The following is a 22,104-nucleotide window of genomic DNA, read 5'->3' as shown; positions in this document are numbered from 1 at the left end:
GGGGAAGCTGCTGCCCAATTTGAAAACCCCAAACAATGGCACCGCTGGAGTGATGGCGGGTGCCAACGGAAAGGGCTCTGCGTGCCCACTCTGGCACCCGTGCCATAGGTTCGCCACCACTGCTATAGATACTTTCTTGGGAAACAGGTGCCAACTTGAATAAAATACTGGGGTGGGGGCTAGGTAAGCCTGCATAATCGATCACATGACATGACACACCCACACCCATTTGAATGGCAATTCCCCTTTGGGGGGTGGTCCCCTCAAATATTTTACGGGGGGAGGTGAAGGGACCGCAGCCCCAAGGAGTTGGCTCCTATTTTGGGAAAGGACCTCAAGGGAGGGGATTTGCTGTGTAAATCACAATGGTGCAGAGTGAAGAGGTCTGAGCAGAAATTTCTTCTCCCCTGTGTCCTGGGCTGATAGGGCAATGGTTGTTGTTGTTGTTGTTCAGTCGTTCAGTCGTGTCCGACTCTTCGTGACCCCATGGACCAGAGCACGCCAGGCACCCCTATCTTTCACTGCCTCCCGCAGTTTGGCCAAAGACAACAGGGCAATGGTAGCAAGTTGCTATTTTGTGTAGGATCCTAGCATTCAGAATAGTATAATCAAGAAATGCGGTTGTATTCCAGCATATGAAGATGTGTAGGCAAAAAGCGGGTAGGTTATTCATTCGGTTTCTATTCCTGTCGCTTTGGGCGTCTTTGAAACATAGGGTGGAAGATGCTAGTTTTCCATCTTATTATCATTCTGGAGCACAGGGAATAAGAATGCCCCGTCTTAAGTGGGATCAATGGAAACCGCATTTATTCTCTTTTTAAGGAAGCAGCGAGAGTTCTGGTGGTCTCAACCCTTGACACCCCACACCTGCCTCAAATCAACCATACGTGAGTAGAAAGATCCTCTGGTTGTGAATAGCGGGTGGGGAAGATTCTCTGATACTTAACTTCATTTGCTGTATGGCCTCCCACCATTGACTAGAGCACAGATCAGACCACCATACATCGAGGGGCAGTGACAAAACCCATAGGGTGCATCTAGCTCAGTACAGCCGTACCTTGGTTTACGAATGCCTCGCGCCTCGAACGTTTTGGCTCCCGAGCGCCGCAAACCCGGAAGTGAGTGTTCCAGTTCGCGAAGGTTCTTTGGAACATGAATGTCTGGCGGGGCTTCCGATAGGCTGCAGGAGCTTCCTTTAGCCAATCAAAAGCCGCGCCTTGGTTTCCAAACGTTTTGGAAGTCGAACTGGCAGCAGCTTTTTGGAGTTTCAGACAGGGAGGAAATCCCAGCTGTGAAGGATTGAACTAGCGAACTTCTGCTTGTAAAGCAGTTGCTGAATTACGGTTCTTCCTGGTATATTTTCTTCTGTTGGAAGGTGTCTGTGTCTGTGTCTGTGTCTGTGTCTGTGTCTGTGTCTGTGTCTGTGTCTGTGTCTGTGTCTGTGTCTGTGTCTGTGTCTAGCAAAAGTTCTGGCAGTCTCCTTTAACTCTGTTTACTTTCTTTTTAATTTCCTCCATGGATTTTCTGTGAGTAGTAAGTACTGTGGAAGAAGGTAAGCACAGGCGTCTGAATATTGTATATTTCCTTTTTCATATGCCAGGCAGTGGTGCGGTCAGGTAATTTTCATCTCTAGACCGGATGGTCTTATGGAGGAGAGATTGTTAGATGGTAATTTACACAGACCCTCCAAGTGTCCCTATTTTCCAGGGACAGCCCCGGATTTGCAGAAGCCGTCCCGGTTTCTGATTTGATCCCAGAATGTCCCACTTTTCCTTAGGACGTCCCTATTTTCATCAGAGAAATGTTGAGTTACGCGACCCTGGAGCCAAGGAGATGTAACTATACAACCTTTAGAACACATCTGAAGGCAGCCCTGTTTTTAAATGTTTAATGTTTTATTATTTTTATGTGTGTGTTTGAAGCTGCCCAGAGTGACTGGGGCAACCCAGTCAGATGCTACAAATAATAAAATTATTATTATGGAATTGGATGCATACATTAGGGGAATGTGTGCATTAAAAAATGAATATATTAGTGAAAAATGACACACTAAAATGCATCCTGTTAGGAGAAATTGCTTGCAAAAATGAGCACATTTAGTAAATAGCTGCATACAAAAACATGTTTGTTCGGAGAAATTTGCAGTGAAATGCTTGAAGATTTTCATGCAGATTTTAAAAAGGGCAAACTTCTGCAGAAATACAGGGAACTGAATTTAAGACTCAGTTTAAATTCCAATTTAAGATTGGAAGGGTGAGCAACTGAGAAAACTGAAATGGACTGGTTTTTCCACCCCTGGTGAAATGTAGCCTCAGTCTAAAATAAAATTAGACATACCTAGTATCTGAAGAAGTGTGCGTGCACACGAAAGCTTATACCCAGAACAAACTTAGTTGGTCTCTAAGGTGCTACTGGACAATTTTTTTTATTTATTTGACTGCATCAGACCAACACGGCTACCTACCTGAATTTAGACATACCTGTTCCCCACCCCTGCATTGCACCATGGTACAATATTGAAATGTCAGAGAAAATAGAAATTGGATCTCTGGTTGGATTAGTGATTGTTTCTATCATTGTGTGAGGTTAAAAGCAAACAAACCCATGGCTTGTTTTTGTTTCTGCTTGCCATTTTTTTTCATACAACAAACAGAAGAAGACATGCAGATTGATGAGAAGTGTGTAGAAACAGGTAATTGAATTTGGGTGGGTGGTGGTATAAGTGAAATGCTCTGTTCAATTATCTCTGATGGGATATGCAAAAGAAAGTGTGCGTTTTATTTTTTTTTAAATGTGTTATCATTCTGGTTTTGTCAGCTAATGTTCGTAATAAAGATAACCAGCAGGAGAAGTATAGGTTTTGTAAGGAACGCTTGATTACGCTGTTCAAGACTCTCTTGCGACTGTTTCACAAGTTAAGTCTCACAAGCTTAAAAAGCTTTGCTTCCTACCAAGGCGTTTCTTGAGCTTATGAATATTATTTGTACAGCAAGGAAAATGGGCCCTGTTTAATTCAAATGGGCTAAAGGATTAGCATTTCCCTGTTCCTCTGCAGATCTAAGGAAGCACATGAGTAGTCATAGCCACCATTTTTGTTATATAGGAGACACATACCTTACAGATGTTCCACCTAAAGGATGCCTTCTCCTGCCATGCCTAAAAAGGATGGAGAGTGGCAATTCTAAGAGTACAGTACAGTGGTGCCCCACTAGACGAATGCCTCGCTAGACGAAAAACTCGCTAGATGAACGGCATTCGTCTAGCGGAAGCTGCCCCGCAAGACGAAAAAGTCAATGGGGCTGCTTCGCAAGACGAAAAAATTTCGTCTTTTTTTTTCGTTTAGCAGAGCGCAGCTGTCATTGCCGCTTCGCTAGACGAAAAAACCGCTAGACGAAAAAATTCGTAGAACGAATTATTTTCGTCTAGCGGGGCACCACTGTAACTGGATAAGCAGAATGTGGGTTGGTGTGACTTACATTAAAGGTAAAGGGTAAAGGGACCCCTGACCATTAGGTCCAGTTGCAGACGACTCTGGGGTTGCGGCGCTCATCTCGCTTTACTGGCCGAGGGAGCCGGCGTAAAGCTTCCGGGTCATGTGGCCAGCATGACAAAGCTGCTTCTGGCAAACCAGAGCAGCACACGGAAACGCCGTTTACCTTCCCGCCGGAGCGGTACCTATTTATCTACTTGCACTTTGACGTGCTTTCAAACTGTTAGGTTGGCAGGAGCAGGGACCGAGCAACAGGAGCTCACCCCGTCATGGGCATTCGAACCGCCGACCTTCTGATTGGCAAGCCCTAGGCTCTGTGGTTTAACCCACAGTGCCACCCGCGCCCATTACTAAATATGAAAAAATGCAAATACGAAATAGTCTTTTGAGCGGGGGAAGCTCATGCTAAATCGCATCATCTGACCTGCTTGCTCATAAATGGAGAAGCTTCTTCACGGCACGGTGTGAGCTGGGCTCCAGAATTACCGGCCGTCCCGGCCGCAGGCTTGGCCAGTGCTCCGTGCAAGGGCGCACGTGAGGCGCTGGCCATAGATCCCCCAGCAACTGGTATCCCGCATGCAGTTGACCTTTTCCTGTGCGCGGGAGGCTCCAGCCAAAGAATCCCCGCAGGATCTTATGGGTTGGATGCAGAGTTCTGCTCCTGAGATGCTCCCTCTAGAAGAAAATTTCAACCGATTCCTTGTGCACCCTGAAAAGCTTCTCTACAGGGTTGGAATAGTAAGGGAGACAGCATGAATGGCTGCAGTGGAAAGGAGGATTTGATGAAAATCACCTGCCTTTCTCATGAACTCCTGTCCCTTCTGTTTGTGAAAGGGATCTCTGGGAACAATCCATTGAGCTAAGGATGAGTTCAAGCAGACTCTCTGAAATTGGCCAAACTTGCACGAGCATGGACAATGGGGACTGTACCTCTGATCTAATATGCTGAGTCTGTTATTCCTAATTCAGTGGGAAATGTTTCTAGTTCAGATTGTTGAATGAGTGTGAATTCAGAACATTCCTCTTAATATCAAAGCCACCGCCAATTTTACAAAGCCATTTCACAATCGTTGTCTCTCTAGATATAAAGCCTTGGAGGGCTGTGTATGTTGCGATGAATGACGTTACCCGACCCTGAATGGAAATATTCTGGAACTCTTCTTTTCCCCCTCCTTTACTGGGGCTGTAACAGCTGTGTTGGGGATGCAGTTTGGATTGAAATAAGTGTGGGGCAAAAGGTTTAAGTGCCCTTTCCCCTCGGTGCCGCTGCTGCGATCCAATTTGGCGCCCATCCCCACAGCACAAGTTGCTTTTAACTAAAAATAATATCCAATTATGGCTCTGCCCTGTAACGTGCACTTTGGCCCCTAAGCGCGGATCGGAGGAGGAAATGAGAAACTAAGGGTGTCTTGTTGCTGTGGGGATGGGAAGACCTCTCTGATGGGAACAAAATAGAAAATTCTTTCCAGTAGCACCTTAGAGACCAACTGAGTTTGTTCTTGGTATGAGCTTCCGTGTGCATGCACACTTCTTCAGATACGTGCACACGAAAGCTCATACCAAGAACAAACTCAGTTGGTCTCTAAGGTGCTACTGGAAAGAATTTTCTATTTTGTTTCGACTATGGCAGACCAGCACGGCTACCCACCTCTTTCTGATGGGGTGAGTTTTAATTATCTTAGATGAGGATAGTACTGAAATGAAATGTATTTGCTATTTTTGCTCCCCGGATGACTTAAAAGACGAGGAGACGTTTGAGTCCGGTAAGTATACATCTTTTTGGCAATTTGGGTTGCTGGCTATACTTTAAGCATGTGGCGGAGGTGATCAGTTTCATTTTAAAAGTGTACCGTTGGGATGCACGTGTGCGTTTGGAAAGCCGTTTGCTTTCTCGGGGTTTTCTGAGCCAGATCTGGAGGTTTTAATCACCAAAATGAAAACACATTTATTTGAGACCAACTGGGTTATCCTCTCCGTGCTTGTTCAGTTTTGAATCACTCCCATACGTACGGTGAAAATTGCCGAACCACGCACGTGTTAAGAGAGGACAGCTGGAAGATAATGAGATTACATTATATAAGTGTGATTGAAGAGCTAATCTACTTCATGGCCTCCTTATTACTCCTGATGATGGAAGAGGATCCCTTTTGACACTTGGATACTGGGATGAATTGGCACATTATGTACAAAAGTAGGGCAGGTTTATGTGAAGCTTATCTGTCTGTAAACTGAGCAGATCAGGCTTAAAGCAACTGAGAACACCCAACAGTGAAATCATGCTTCCTTACCAAGCAAATCTTGAGCGGTGGTCCTGTTTTGTTTTTTTTACATGGTTCAGATTGTTAGAACAAATCAGAAGGTATACATGTAGTCCTGATCCAGGATTTCCAGTGCATCTGCAGTGACTTCAATAACACTGCAATCCACAAAGCTGTGTGGAGACCATAACTGATAAAGCTGAGAGACTGATTTTCATAAGTTTTAAGGCAGCTTGTGGAGAGGACTCTGTACACACAATACCTTTAAAGCACATTCTTTCCATCAATTCTGGGCACTGTAGTTTGTTAAGAGCCAGTGTGGTGTAGTGGTTAAGAGCGGTAGACTCGTAATCTGGGGAACCGGGTTCGTGTCTCCACTCCTCCACATGCAGCTGCTTGGGTGACCTTGGGCTAGTCACACTTCTCTGAAGTCTCTCAGCCCCACTCACCTCACAGAGTGTTTGTTGTGGGGGAGGAAGGGGAAGGAGAATGCTAGCCACTTTGAGACTCCTTCGGGTAGTGAAAAGCGGGATATCAAATCCAAACTCTTCTTCTCTTCTTCTTCTTGCTGGGAATTGCAATTTTGTGAGGGGTAAACTATAGTACCCAGAATTCTTTGAGTGGGGGGGAAACGTGTTTCAAATATGCTTTAAAGCTTTGGCATGTGTAAGAGGTGAAGGACGCTTCCAGACAAACCTGTTCATTGAGCCTTCATCCTGATTTATTTGTGGGGAGGTTAGAGGACGTTACATCAAAGCATCTTTCTCTCCATTCTCCATCACTTTCCTTACTGCAAAAAGTAAGGAAGCGAGTTTATTGTGCAAGACCTCTCGGTCAACTGCAATTGCACAACCTGAACTGGTATGGGGTTGAATCCCACCTCAAAATAGCACCCAAAGTTTAGAAGTCATAGGGATATTTCAAAATGGTGACATGTGATTTGAGACAGAGGACGTCTGTTAAGAAGCATTGATAAGTGGCATATAAAGAGCTGGGGTGTGAAGAGTTCACACCGAGGGGGATCTGAAGGAGGTTGCAAAGTTGGCAGTCCCTGGAGAAAGATGGTGGATGTGTCTGGTTGCTAGATATTTTGAATGTACTAGTAAGGAATGCTTGCTTTCGTACAACGTAGCTCTAGTCATACTTGAATTATCTACATGTTCCGCTATACTGCTTTGGATGTGAATTTCACAGACCTAATTTTTAATATGCCCTCCTGTTTTTATTTTTTTATGCATCAATACCAGAGGAGCTTAAAGAAGGTAACTTTGAATTCCCCCCCCCCTTTTCCTCCAGATTCCAAAAAGTAGGTTGGCGGTCATTTCTTTATGGCTAGAGATGTCAGAGACTTATATATTGAATTGCCTCCTTCTAATCACGTCAGGTATATATGCAGAGAAATTATGGGATGGACCCGAGCAGGGATATAGATGCACACACTTAGCAAATGTATGTTTACCAAATGATAACACATTTGTATGAACCAGGCATAGGCAAACTCCGGCCCCCTCCAGATGTTTTGAGACTACAGTTCCCATCATCCCTGACCACTGGTCCTGTTAGCTAGGGTCGATGGGAGTTGTAGTCCCAAAACATCTGGAGGGCCAGGTTTGTCTATGCCTGGTATGAACTAAGCACTAACCAACCCTTACGCAAGTTAAGGTTCTACAGAGCCTCTTTGGAAATATGAGGAAAGTTTTTGTGGGGTGTGTGTGTGTGTGTGTGTGTGCTTTGACTATTTGGTGAGCATGTTAGGGTGGTGGACAAATATATTAGCTGCTTATTTTTGCACCTGAGTGCTTCCGTGGCATATTTGATGTGTGGTCAGAAAATAAATACAGTCATCGGCCAGTTTTTAACATGTAAAAATTTGTTCCTTCCTATCTTTCTTTCTTTCTTTCTTTCTTTCTTTCTTTCTTTCTTTCTTTCTTTCTTTCTTTCTTGGAAGGATATTTCAGGGCAAGTTATGCAGCCTGAGTCCTTAGAAAGAGAAGATGTCTTTATTAATATATAGTTTTATTATTGCTCAGTAGGGCAATCTTCACCAGCAGGTCCCAGGGCAGTTGGCCAGTTAGCCCTGGTGATCATTCAATGTCTACTGACTGGGTTTGGTGTTTTCCCCCCCAAAAAAATGACCCCTGAATTTTTGAATTTTATTGATATTGATGCTGCATTTTATGTTGTAGTCTATGCTGTTTTATGCCGTTTTTAAGTTGTATTTTAATCAATGTTTTATATTTGCTGTTAGCCGCCCTGAGCCCGGTTTTTAAACTGGGAAGGGCGGGGTATAAATAAAAATTTATTATTTTTATTATTATTAATTTATTTATTTGGCCACTGGGCCCACACTCAGGCTGGGCAAGCCAATTTCATAACAATTCTCCACATGGTGTTTTCGGTTAGTAAATTTGGTCTCCTCCATCTTTTTGGTGGCACTCTTAGACATTAAAACGATGCTGGTCCCACTCACACAGGAAGGCAAAGATCACCACAGCCAACCACAAATGAACAATCGCACCCAACGCCAATCCCGACCTCTCTCACCGCCAAAGAAACACAAGCGAACAACAGAGAACCTACACAAACAACAACGCTGGCACCAAACCCTACATATATTAAGGACAATAGAAATATTGTCACCCCACCTCACCCATCCCCCCCATCCCACCCACCTCCTTTCCCCCTTCTCTCCCTAATGTCTCAACAACCAAAACTGATTTGTAAAAATGTTACATGGAAAAAATACGAGACATTGCACACACTTTTGTAAATCAAGGGGAAAAAATTAATTTTTAAAAAAACAATGATGCTAGCTGCGTCTTTTGTATGAAAAAGCAGGTAAAATCCTGCAGTTTGACAATCAGTCTGGCTTTTCATTTATTTGTCTGACTTAAAAAAAATGTTGCTTTTTTCACATTGCAGAAGAGGAAGAATTCAGTGGATCTGGCAAGCGGGTCTTCATTAGTACGTAGTTTTGTTGAGAGACGGGATAATTGCTGTGTGCTGTTGCTGCCTGTGAAAGTAGTTCCTTGGCATTGTATTTGAGGTGCATTCACCGTGTGCTTTCTTCCTGAATGTTCCTCTTGGCTGCGAGGGAGATGATCATTTCAATTTTAGTGAAATCCCTAATATTATCCTGACCATTAAGCTTGAAGTAAGATCTGAAGTCAGTTAATCCAAGTCCACTGCTTCATTTTAAGCCTCTAACCAGCCACTCTTCTGTACAGTTCTGTTTTGTAGTAGTAGTAGTAATAATAATAATAATAATAATAATAATAATAATAATAATAATGATAATAATAAATTAATTAATTATTTCTACCCCACCCATCTGGCTGGGTTTCCCCATCCACTCTGGGCAGCTTCCAACAAAAGATTAAAAAATACATTAAAACATCAGTCATTAAAAACTTCCCTAAACAGGGCTGCCTTCAGACGTCTTCTAAATGTCAGATAGTTGCTTATTTCCTTGACATCTGATGGGAGGGTGTTCCACAGGGCGGGTGCCACTACCGAGAAGGCCCTCTGCCTGCTTCCCTGTAACCTCGCTTCTCGCAGTGAGGGAACCGCCAAAAGGCCCTCGGAGCTGGACCTCAGTGTCCGGGCAGAATGATGGGGGGTGGAGACGCTCCTTCAGGTATACTGAAGGTATTCTTCCCTGCTAAGCCACCTCTCCAGTAAGTTTATAGCTCTCGTGGTTCCCTCTGCCTGAAAGAAATGGATGAATTTCCACCAACTTCAGAGGCTTTTGACTCCAAGCTGCTTAGCTTTTACTATGGGCTAATCAGGAAGACTCTGAGAATTGCATTAAATGTTGACATAGCAGCAGTTGGAAGTGGTGCACAAGTTTTACCACCTCAGTGAGAACTAGACCCATGGATATTGGCCATCAGATCTAAAAAGAACTCGTGCCTTCAGGAAGAGCATAGCTCTGAATATCAGGTGTTGCAGGTCAGAAATGAAAAAAATTGTAGCCCTCCCGATGTGGTTGGGACTCCAGCTCTTACCCACCCCAGCCAGCATGGCCAAATAGTCAGGAATGATGAGAGCCCAACAACATCTGGAAACCCACTGGCTCACCACCCCTTCTGTAGACAAAATAAGAACCAAGCATCACTTCCATGGCCAGCTCGTCAGAAGTTCAGGGGCCTTTGGCTAGCTGCTGTTGGAATGGAGTAGCCATTGAGATGGACCACAGTCTATTCCAGCAAATGTTATTTTAACAGAAACTGCCATCTGCTTCCAAGGCTCACCAAATGGCATGTGGGGAATTTAAATTCATTTTTTTTTAATTTTAAAGTGTTTAGATATTTAAGTACAGTGGTGCCCCGCTAGACGAATGCCTCGCTAGACGAAAAACTCGCTAGACGAAAGGCATTCACTAGCGGAAGGCTGCCCTGCAAGATGAAAAAGTCTATGGGGCTGCCTCGCAAGACAAAAAAAAAAAATTGTCGCGAAAACCGCTACTTGCATTGGTGCTTCGCTAGACGAAAAAATCGCTAGACGAAGATACTCGCAGAATGAATTATTTTCGTCTAGCGAGGCACCACTGTATTTAAATAGGGAGCTTGTCACAGGCGATCTTCAAATATCTAAACCGGGGTCGCCAAACATACCTGGCCTCGGGCTGGTTCCTCTAGCGCAGATTGAGCGGCTGGCAGGAGGGCGGGGGAGCGCGTGCCCACACACTATTTCCGGCGCACTTCTGGGTTGGCGGAACACCAGAAATAGTTTGTGCATGTGCGCACGGTCCTCCGCAGACCCAGAAGTGCACTGGAAATGATGCTTGCGCATACGCACAAGCTATTTCCGGCGCTCTGCTGACCCGAAAGTGGGCAGCCGTGCCGGTAAGAGCGGGCGGCGGGGGTTGCCGCGGGCCAGAAAACTGAGTCCCTCAGGCCGCATCCGGTCCATGGGCCTTAGTTTGGGGAAGCCTGATCTAAACATTGAAGATGGAGCAAGCTTGCTTTCTTCTGCTCTGGAGGGTAGGACTCGAACCAGTGGATGCTTTAGCCAAGATCCCTGCATTGTGGGGGGGGGAGGGAAGGGATAAGATTACTCGGGGGGGGAGTCTCTTCCAACTCTACGATTCTATGAATTGTAGAAATGTGGGGGGAGAGCAGCTTCATCTTGGACTTGAGAGGCCAAACACAAGAATGGTCTATCAGTCTGCAAGGATGGGGAGTTTCAGGTTATGATGTGATGGGGTGGGGGACCATCTGAGGTGCCAGAAATATTGCAGGCTGGCCCTGCTAACTGCCCATCACATTCCTTCAGTGACCAGTGCTCCATTCTCCATTCTCAGGCGGTTTCCGGAGAAGTATGCGTCTGTGCCGCAGGAAATGTCGTAACAGCCACCTGCCATGCTACACCCGGTGCCCCAGCGGCTGCTACAGTGCTGCAGCAGCACCTTATGAAGAGGTGGTGAGGTACCAGAGGCACCCTAGCGACCGAAACAGATTAATTGTGCTAGTAGGTGAGTTGCAACAAGATTAATTGTGCTAGTAGGTGAGTTGCCTACAACTTACCTAGTTACATCCTATGAATTAGATGCGGTTGTGATAGGCCTCAGGTCAACTCACGAGAGGGAGGATTTGTGTTTTTTCTCAAGGGAAATGGATCTTTTCACAATACTTGGGGTATTATGACCCTTTGCCACCTGGTTGAAGGGTAATCTCTTCTGGGAAACACGGTGTTCCAAGCTGCTAGAGGATGCAGCATGAAGGACCTTTCCCCCATTGCAAACAGGAGGCTTAGAGAACTCCTAACTTCCCTTGAAAAGACCCTGATGTTGGGAAAGATGGAGGGCACAAGGAGAAGGGGACGACAGAGGATGAGATGGTTGGACAGTGTCCTCGAAGCTACTAACATGAGTTTGGCCAAACTGCGAGAGGCAGTGAAGGATAGGCGTGCCTGGCATGCTCTGGTCCATGGGGTCACGAAGAGTCGGACACGACTGAACAACAACAACAACAACTTCCCTTGAATTTGTACAGAGAAAGTACAGGCGTACCTTGGAGATATCGCGAATCCAGTTCCAGACCACTGCAATAAAACAAATATTGCAATAAAGCAAGTCACTTTTTGTTGTTGTTTCCCAGTGCATATAAAATTTATATTTACACTATTGTTGTTGTTGTTCAGTCGTTCAGTCGTGTCCGACTCTTCGTGACCCCATGGACCAGAGCACGCCAGGCACGCCTATCCTTCACTGCCTCCCGCAGTTTGGCCAAACTCATGTTAGTAGCTTCGAGAACACTGTCCAACCATCTCATCCTCTGTCGTCCCCTTCTCCTTGTGCCCTCCATCTTATCTTTACACTATACTGTAGTCTTATTAAGCCAGGCCCCACTGGCTGCGCGGGGGGGGGGGGGGGCGAGCCAGCTCTAGCCCTAGTCCTGTGGCCAGAAGAGGGGAATTGGCAGTGGGGGGCTTCCTTCTCCTGGAAGCAACCAGGCTGCCTGCAACTGCACCCGTGTCCTTGTAAGGAGCAATATATATATATATATATATATATATATATATATATATATATATATATATATATATATATATATGAAGACGTACACCTGTAATTCTTGGCTAGGCATCTCTTCAGAAAAGTAGATGCTCACCCCCACCTCTGCAAAGAAATCTGTTTTTGACACTCATTTGACACTTACCTGTTTCCTTTCTTGAAACAGGTCCTTCCGGTGTTGGGGTGAATGAGCTACGGCGACGGCTTATCGGTATAAACCCTCATCACTTTCAAAGTGCCGTGCCACGTACGTGACATTTTTCATGTATCCTTCATTCTAGCAGTAGGAGGAGAGGGGAAGCTTTGCCAAAAGGTTTCATCCAAGTGCAGTGGTACCTTGGTTCTCAAACTTAATCCGCTCCGGAAGTCTGTTCCAAAACCAAAGCGTTCCAAAACCAAGGCTCGCTTTCCCATAGAAAGTAATGCAAAACGGATTAATCCGTTCCAGACTTTTAAAAACAACCCTTAAAACAGCAATTTAACACGAATTTTACTATCTAACGAGACCATTGATCCATGAAATGAAAGCAATAATCAGTGTAGTGTACTATAAAATAAATAAAACAGTATTGTAGATGATAAAAATTAAAATTATAATTTTTTCTTACCTGCACTGTTGATAGTCATTGTTTGGATGGGGGGCTTTTATCCATTTCCGCAGTCACACAATCAATCAATCAATCAATCAGTAGCTGAACTGAGATCCACACAGTCACAAAAACAAATTAACGGAAAAGCCTCAAAACAAAAAACACAAAATAAATAGCAAAAACAAAAGCACCAAATATAAGCTCCAAATATCACCTAAGAGCACTGCAATCGGAAACGGAAGGCTTGAATTACATTGGGGGGGGGGGCGCACAAATTAGCGGCGCAACAGGAAAAACGGGGGGGGGGGGGGACGGACTCAAAACGGAGCACGTTCAGCCTCCGGAAAAAAAGTTCAAAAACCGGGACACCTACTTCTGGTTTTGCAGCCTTTGGGTTCCAAGTTGTTTGTGAACTAAGCTGTTCGAAAACTGAGGTACCACTGTAATCATTTACCGGGGAATTAACAGGTTTATAATAGCGCTGCCATTTTTATTCTTTTTAAACAGACACAACCCGTGCTCAAAAGAGCTATGAAGAGAATGGCCGAGAGTACCACTATGTGTTGAAGGAAACCTTTGAAAATATGGTATACGGTCACAGGTAATCCGTAGATTTACATTTCTTGCCCTTTCTCCTTATGTTTCGAAATCACGCGGTTAAGCACCAGGACTAGCAGTCATTGGAGTGAAGTACCGAGTTCTGAGGCAGACTTCCTATTTGACACAGAAGAGCTGTGCTATACATAACGTATGCTTTCCATCCAGTGCTGTCAAGTATCCCGTTTCCCCCGGGATTCTCCCTTATTTCAAGCAGTTTCCCGCTGCTTTCCCTTATTTTTTATTTCCCTTAAATTTCCCATTTTTATTGGAAGCAGCTCCTCCCCTGCTGGTCAGGGACTGGGTGGGAAGACCTTGCCTACTTGGAGAGAAAAGCCTCAGCCCTCAAAGCAAGTGGGAGCCGTTTCCCGTGCTTACAGGGGGGTGTATTCCTCCCCCTGCATCAGCCCCTATCCGTTGCCGCCAAGCCCCTCAGCCTTTGAGCAGCTGCTGCTTCCTGTCCTGTTTTGATGGGGCTCCATTGCGCGGAGCACATGGCTGCCCTCCTCTTTGCTGGCTGCCCTCCTCTTTGCTCCGCTCCGAGCCCGAGCCCGCTTGGAGTTTACATTGCTGCTCCGCCCACTTTTGCTTCTGGCTCCGCCCACCACTGACATGTGACTGTCCCCGGGATAGGTGAGACTGCTGATCCCTTATTTTCAAATCCGAAACTTGACAGCTATGTTTCCATCTTGGCTGCACAACTGCTTGGCCGTGCCAAGGTGGCTCCCCGTTTGCCTCAAAGGCTTCAATGAAACTGGGACAGTGTGTAAAAAACACCTTGCTAAGCAGTCGCTGCTGGCTTCAAAGCACCTTATCATTCTCTGCCATATGTTCTGTTCATAGGGAACTGCCTTATAACAAGGCAGAGCAGGGCTTTTTTTCAGCCGGAACACACCGGAACGGCATTCTGGCACCTCTCAGGTGGGGCCTGGAAGTGGGGGAGAGCAGTGGCGGAGCAAGGGGGCAGGGGGGGCGTTCTGCCCCGGGTAGCGCCCTGGGGCGGTGACACTGGGGCGCCCTGGGGGGTGTCACCCCTCCTCGCAGGCTCGCTTCATTTCCAATCTGTGCATTTCCAATAGCTTCCTGCTGATTGTTGTGATATTATTACAAGCTGAGCTGCAAAAGCCTCAGCAGCGAGGCTCACATGACTATGTGTCTGTTTTCATCCTGTGAGAAAGCCACTAGTCCTTCCAGCTTTCTCACACACGTGATGTTTTTGTACTGAACTATTGTCTTTTACTTTCGTTTCTGGCTCAGAGATGCTGGACACCCTATTGCAAGCTCTGACTTACTGAGCTTGCAAGCAGAGACATACTCTGCATTTTATCTGCAATAAAGTAGTTTTTAGCCTTAATGGCTTGTGTGTGTTGTTCTTCACTCTGGGGAACAATCGCATATTATCAGTGTGCCCCTGGACTCGAGTAGCCAGGAGGGCACACAGGCTTCGTCCCTACCTGGGGGTCAGTCTCACAACTTGCCCCCGCGGGAGGTTTTCATAACACTGATATCCTCTGACTTCCTCCCAGAGGAATGGGAGGGAAGGTTGTGCAGCTATTGTCACGCTACAGTCCAAAAGTTCCCCTCCAGGCAGCCGTAGTGCAGCAGTACTGGAGAAGCAACGCAGAACAACTCATAAAGCAGAACGACGTGAGAATGAGCCGCCGCCAGTGCACTATTGCGGCATCGGTGACATGTTGCAGAATACAGCAGCCAAAAGCAAAACACCAAGTTCTGGTGGGACCCAGAAAGGAAATGTTTCTGCTACCCCCCCCAAAACACATTTTTTCAACTGAAGCACAGGTTGTGAAGGTTTTCAATACCTTTTGCTTGAAGCAGGCCCCTCTCACCTTGCCTGTCTCCTCCTCCCTTGTCGATCGCATTTGCAGAATGATGGAGTATGGAGAGTACAAGGGGAATCTCTATGGCACGAGCATTGATGCTGTGCGCGCAGTGCTTGATGAAGGGAAGATCTGTATAGTGGACTTAGAGCCTCAGGTGAGTCATGAAGAAAATAATGTTACTGTCTGCAGGTCATGTGCAAAGCTCCTTGGTTATGTATTTGGGGGCTAGGGAGAATCTGAAATGAAATTTGAAACACAGGTGGTCTGGAGCACAAATAAAATCCAAATATGACAAGGCTGGGGTGAGTAATATCCATGTATAAAATTATACGTCGGCAATCATGATTTAAGGGACGCAGGTGGCGTTGTGGTCTAAACCACAGAGCCTAGGGCTTGCTGATCAGAAGGTTGGCGGTTCGAATCCCTGCGACGGGGTGAGCTCCTGTTGCTCGGCCCCTGCTCCTGCCAACCTAGCAGTTCGAAAGCACGTCAAAGTGCAAGTAGATAAATAGGTACCGCTCCGGCGGGAAGGTAAACAGTGTTTCCATGCGCTGCTCTGTTTCACCAGAAGCGGCTTAGTCATGCTGGCCACATGACCCAGAAGCTGTACGCCGGCTCCCTCGGCCAATAAAGCGAGATGAGCGCTGCAACCCCAGTCGTCCGCGACTGGACCTAACGGTCAGGGGTCCCTTTACCCTTAATCATGATTTAATTCTGTTTGAAAATTAATATGGCATTGCTACCAAAGGATGCCTGGGCTATGAATGGTCAGTAATATTATTTTTTTGTCGCAGGCGTTCTTTAATGACTGTAAAGTGCAGAGAGGGTAGATCCAGTTCTGTTGAAGTCAGTGCAAATGCATATTTGAATTGTAGCCTCTGTCTTTTAAATATACAGCTATTTTTAATCAGAATAAAACCTGAAAAAGATAAATGTATTTATCTTGTGTGAATGCAAGGCATCAAGCTGAAATGGCCATGGTTTTTTTTTTTTCTGTATTGTATTTTTATCTTGCAGAATATTCACCTGGCTCGTACTCATGAACTGAAGCCCTACATTATATTTATTAAGCCATCAAGCTTGAGCTGTATGAAGCAGTCCCGGAAAAATGCTCGGATGATCACAGACTACTATGTGAATATGAAATTTAAGGTGAGAGGAGGGGAGGAGAGAGGTGGGGGTGGATTGATGAGATGTGATGTGAAACCCAGCTACCTCCTTGATATGCCTTTGTATGCAAAATATCTTCAAATCCATGCTGCGAGGAAGAGAATCATTTCAATTTTATAGATGATATTGGGGGGGGGGACGACAACTCTGAAATAGTGAAATCCCTAAAATTATCCTGATAAGCTGGAAGTGAGATGTGAAGTCAGTTAATCCAAGTCCACTGCTTCATGTACTGGTACTCTTTAACTTTTTAAAAGCCTCATATTTATCACATAACATGTTTTTTAAAAACCAGTGTATACCTCTTTGGGTCAGCATTGTGGGAGTAAAAGAAATCTGACATTTAGAGGTTGATTGTGTTTTGAATATTTTGTTGGGAGCCACCCAGAGTGACTGAGGAAGCCCGGTCAGATGGGAGGAGGAGGAGAAATACGGTTCTGCCTCCCTCTTTGTAGCCTACCCAGCATGAGAACCTTGTTTTCTGTGTCTCCCTTCTCCAATATTCAGCTCTTCCATTTTTTCCCCTTGAGTCCAGTTCAAACACAACAGCAGGGAGAGTGTTTAGGATGGAGTACCCAATGGCTTCCAACCCAGCAGCACCTGTATGGAGGTGCCATTTGTGAAAGCCAGCTCCACAATTTCATTCAGCAATTGCGGTTTGTGTGATTTGCAGGGGTTCAGATGGGGTTTCCACAACCACACTAATCACGGCAGCCAAGTAGACAGCCCCATGTGGAGGTGCTATAAACTGCGTATTAGCACAAATGCTTACCGGTATTCTGTATTACTGGACTCGTGAAGAACACAACTGTCAAAATGGGCATTAGATTAGCACTCTATTCAGCTGATGCATTATATTGAAAAGCAGAATGGAAGTTGTAGTTCATGAACGATTTTGAAGTACAACTGGACTCTTATCTCTTTATGGATACGTCGAAGGTTTATGGATTTTATTTACACCAAGTTACAATTTTTACACAGGCACAGTGTACACTGATCTGCCCTATAAACACCGTGCAGTTTTCTTTCTTTCGAAGAGCCAGTGTGGTGTAGTGGTTAAGAGCGGTAGACTCGTAATCTGGGGAACCGGGTTCGTGTCTTCTCTCCTCCACATGCAGCTGCTGGGTGACCTTGGGCTAGTCACACTTCTCTGAAGTCTCTCAGCCCCACTCACCTCACAGAGTGTTTGTTGTGGGGGAGGAAGGGAAAGGAGAATGTGAGCCGCTTTGAGACTCCTTCGGGTAGTGATAAAGCGGGATATCAAATCCAAACTCTTCTAACTGACTTCTTACCTTGAGAAATGTTTGGAGCAGTCACCCTGTCGGCCTTGAGATAAGCCATTATTCGCCATGTCTCTTAAGTTCTGCTTTTAGCTCCTTGTTGCTTTGCTCTCTATAGGAAGAAGATCTGCAGGAGATGGAAGAGTCAGCTAAGAAAATGGAAGCTCAGTTTGGTCAGTTCTTCGATCACGTGATTGTGAACGACAACTTACAGGAGGCTTGCATGCAGCTACTGTCTGCTGTGCGCCGAGCACAAGATGAACCGCAGTGGGTCCCGGCAACGTGGATATGCTCAGAAAATCAGCCATAATGATCAGAGCTAGACAGTTCCACAAAAATGATAGTTCATGTCTCACAGCATTAATAACCGTAATGCTGGGATTGCCAGAGAGAATATCTCATTCTTCGCAGGGAATTTTTGGAGAGGATTAGGCAAAAAGCTATTGCAAGATAAAATTCATGTTTGGTGTGGCGTTCTTAAGCATTGTATGTTCAGTAACATTAATTTTCTACCCAAAAAAAATTATACTGCTTCGTTGTAGTGTAAGAATATAATGGTTAAGAATAATAAAAGAATATATTTTGTTGCATTTATTTATTTGTGTGAGCCAGCTGCATTAATCTAATCATAAATTCTTTTGAATTTTGTGGCATTTTGATTTTTGATTGCTTCCCCCCCCCCATAGTCAAAAAATTCAAGGATCCATCCAACAGTTAATTCTCCAGTGATTTTGAGTTGGGGGCAGTCTTTGTTATTGATTTATGGCAAGAATTGCAGTCTGCCAACATGACAGTGGAGAACTGGCAAGCAGAGTTCTGGCCTCGCTCGTGCATGCCTGAGCTTTTGTGACACCATTTGAATTTTACATCTTTTGAGTGGGCTGGGCCGAGGTGCCATTTTGGGCAGGGGACTTGGGCTATGGTTTTCTTGCAGCCTGGACCCAAAGACTGAGGTCAAGAGCATCCCTGGGAAGATTGCCAAACCTCACCTGGCTTGGCCACATTTGTTTCTTCCCCTTCCAGAATAGGAAGGCAGTTGATGGTTGAAGCCAAGAGGGCTGGAAAGAGCCACTATTCTGCCACACATCTCTTCCCACCTCCCCACTTTCAGGCTAGGAGAGAAGCAAAGCAGCTCACATCACTCAGCCAAAGCCTGTGGCACTACCTAGGCCCTCACAATGGGCAGACCCCATTTTTTAAATAACAAGGATGCAAGAAATTTGTTCCCATTCAGAATTTGGAGGCTCGCCTACTCACCAGCTTTTTGACTCACCAGCAGCCACAAAATGACATCCAGTCGCAACTAGAGTCCTCAGATGCCAGGAGAGCAGTGAAGGGTGCAGAAATTTGTAGAACCCCAAAAGTTTTTTTAACCCCACCATTCTTACTGGCAGTTTGGCTGCTTCTGTTGACTTTCCCTGCATAAGCAGAGGGGTGGCAACTCTTAAGTCACTTCTAAGTAACCTGTTTTATTATTTGTGCAAAGCTTGCGGGGAAATTGGATGCGTCCTATATTTATTGAGCATCATTCTGAATTATTTGTCCGGAGGTTACACAGCATTGCATTAACCAAGTGTCACCCCATACTTCCAGGGAATTTTCTCGTCACTTACCACAAAAGGTTCAATTTTCTTTGTTGCAAAAGAGTTTCAAACCAACTTTAATTGCACAACCTGAGTTTTCTGGTATGTGATTTAAATCCTACCCAGAAATAACAATCTGAGAGTGCCCTCATAAAATAATAGTTTAAAAGACTGAAAGAAAGAGTCACTGTAGCTAGTAGTATTACCACAATCACCAGCACCACTATTTTTATCCCGCTCCCAAGAAGTTCAGAACGGTGAGCTATTCTGACATTTGCTAGACTTCATCCTCTCAGAAGCATGAAGGAAAATGCCTGCAAACAACATCCAATTCTGGCAGAATATGCAAAAGTTAAAGCCATTTTTTCCTTGATCTAAAGAATCAGATGCAAAGGTTCCCTGCAAGCTCTGAATATACCCACCCATAGTTTGGCAGATCTAATCCATTCTGGAGGAGCTGTTAAGCCCGTAAATTTTACACCACCTGTACAAAAACTTAAAATTTGCCCACTGTAGTGAATGGGGAAGGGGGTGGAACTGAGCTTGTTTTTAGCAGGTCACATTCTGTCCCAGATCAGTCGAACTGGCCCTGAAACAGTTGCTTCCCAAATCAACCGAGACAGATATTAGGTGAATCTTGTGGCCACTGAACACACCTAGCGGAAGTCCAGCATCTTAGGCTTAATTTAGAGGGGACCTGCAAGAAAATGCTTCCAGCCACCATGTTCCCCTCCCCTTCTTTATTCTTTCCCTAAAAGCTTGTTCTACTTTTGCAAGCCTTGAGGTTTCCCCAAGCCTGCTGATATCTCCCTCTTGTGCTGTTGGTGTGGGTTTCTAGGCAATGCCACTCTCCTCCTGGAGTCTGGCACTGGTATTCGAGAGTGACAATTCGCCATCCCCCACGATAACCATTTGCCCAAAGCCCTAAGCACCTGCAGACCACCACACTGGTACGGAGACCTTTGGAAATGGCCCACTCCTCAGCAATGGCTTGATTGTCTTCTTCCTCGGGACAGATTTCCCCCACTTCTCGAAATGTAAGACCATTCTTGGGCTCTTGAGCTCTTGAGTGCTGGAGCATGAACACAAAGAGGCAAACACCATGCAGGATACAACAGGTTTATTTTGAATTGCATATGCAAAGCAAAGGCAAAGCAAAAGAAATGAAATGAAGTGGTGCAGGGGAATTTAATTCGCCAACTGAACACGGAGAGACTAGCGTGCATTCCTTTTATAGATACAACAGGAATTTGAAACTTAATTCATGACAAGGACATGTGACTTACGGGAAAACACGTGAATTATAGGAAACCGAAAATTGGCTCAAGGTTCACATGTTCTCTAGGAGTACAGCCTCCCAAAGCCTCCCTAGCTCACCCTCCAGTCTGGGAATGTGTACCTGGCAAGGTTCCCAGAAATATGGCAACATAGAACCTAGCTAGCAAGCAAACAGATCCCCATTGTCTATTGAAGCATTCATAGGACATGTGTGACTGCCAATCAACAAGAAAGCATAACATCAATTAACTGGCAATAATTATTGCATTAGGCTTTTAGAATACAAAGGGTATAATCAATAAAGCAATACATAGCAAAGGTACATAACTCTAACAAGCTTGATGCTTCTAATACGATTAATTAATAAGACTAGCTCTTAGGCTCAATATTATAGACACATTCCATTCTTCAAAGGTCTCTGCTTCTGTTTCTTGTGTATTAATAGACAGTTTCAAAACTCCTCTAAGGTGCTTTGTTTTTGTTTTTGTTTTTAAGATTTTTTATTATTTTCCAATAAAACAAAGAAAAAACATTACATAAGCATAAACATAATAACAACACAATACATAATAAACAATAAACAAAATAACAACAATAACAATAACAACAAACAAAGAAAAAACATATACAAACCTTAACAACCAATTATCTTTGTATTTTTCTTATTTCTAACTTCTCTATTAGGGGACTTCCCCTATTCCCTCCACTGCCTTTAAATTCATATATACTCTTTAGGTAACTTTATATCTTTTTCCGATAACATTTACCAAATCTCTTAATACTCTTTAGATTTATTTAATCCAATATAAATCATAACTTATAATCAATATCTTAAAGAATCCTTACACCATTAATTCATTCACAACAAAAAAAATTATTCTAAACAATTTTTACTAACATTAACCTGCTAAAGCCGATTCTTCTAAATAATTCTGCTCAAATATTCAAATATTCAATTTTACACATTTAAGTAAATAATCCTTATATTTCTTCCAATCCTGCGACACCTTCTCCTCCCTCTGGTCTCGGATTCTAGCGGTCAGTTCAGCGAGTTCCATATAGTCCATTAGCTTCACCTGCCATTCTTCCACTGTTGGAATCTCTTCACCCTTCCAAGTTCTTGCCAATAAAATTCTAGCCGCTGTTGTGGCATACATAAAAAACACTCTATCCTGACTGGGTATCTCTTCATTGGTCATGCTCAAGAGAAATGCCTCTGGCTTCTTACTAAAGGTAACTTTCATTACCTTTTTAAGCTCATTATAAATCTTATCCCAGAAAGCATTTACCCCAGGACATGACCACCACATATGAAAAAAGGTACCTTTCGTAGATTTACATTTCCAACACACATCCGACATTTTAGAATTCATCTTAGCTATCTTAACTGGTGTCAGATACCATCTATTCCTCTAAGGTGCTTTGTTCTAGCCCAGACAGTTCTTATCTTAGCCTTGGCAATTCTGGCTGACCGCCAAGAAAGGGGCCCCTCGTGTCTTT

General features: G+C 44.5%; 1 protein-coding gene across 1 annotated transcript in view; it reads left to right on the top strand.

Annotated features, from left to right (window-relative positions):
* Nucleotides 1-18,298, top strand: part of MPP4 (membrane palmitoylated protein 4) — a 32,776-nt gene extending 14,478 nt beyond the window's left edge. Inside the window, exons 10-20 of the mRNA XM_033151556.1 lie at nucleotides 823-887; nucleotides 1,535-1,552; nucleotides 2,654-2,692; nucleotides 6,996-7,010; nucleotides 8,671-8,712; nucleotides 11,054-11,224; nucleotides 12,432-12,512; nucleotides 13,363-13,456; nucleotides 15,339-15,447; nucleotides 16,311-16,445; nucleotides 17,862-18,298. Coding sequence (XP_033007447.1) covers nucleotides 823-887; nucleotides 1,535-1,552; nucleotides 2,654-2,692; nucleotides 6,996-7,010; nucleotides 8,671-8,712; nucleotides 11,054-11,224; nucleotides 12,432-12,512; nucleotides 13,363-13,456; nucleotides 15,339-15,447; nucleotides 16,311-16,445; nucleotides 17,862-18,053 — 961 coding nt within the window. The 3' untranslated portion in view covers nucleotides 18,054-18,298. The remainder of the gene's footprint in view (nucleotides 1-822; nucleotides 888-1,534; nucleotides 1,553-2,653; nucleotides 2,693-6,995; nucleotides 7,011-8,670; nucleotides 8,713-11,053; nucleotides 11,225-12,431; nucleotides 12,513-13,362; nucleotides 13,457-15,338; nucleotides 15,448-16,310; nucleotides 16,446-17,861) is intronic.
* Nucleotides 18,299-22,104: the final 3,806 nt, after the last annotated feature.

This window comes from Lacerta agilis, chromosome 1, assembly GCF_009819535.1.
Source record: "Lacerta agilis isolate rLacAgi1 chromosome 1, rLacAgi1.pri, whole genome shotgun sequence".
Lineage (NCBI taxonomy): Eukaryota > Metazoa > Chordata > Lepidosauria > Squamata > Lacertidae > Lacerta > Lacerta agilis.
The sequence above is the reverse complement of the archived record's forward strand: the minus strand, read 5'-3'. Positions and strand labels throughout refer to the sequence as shown.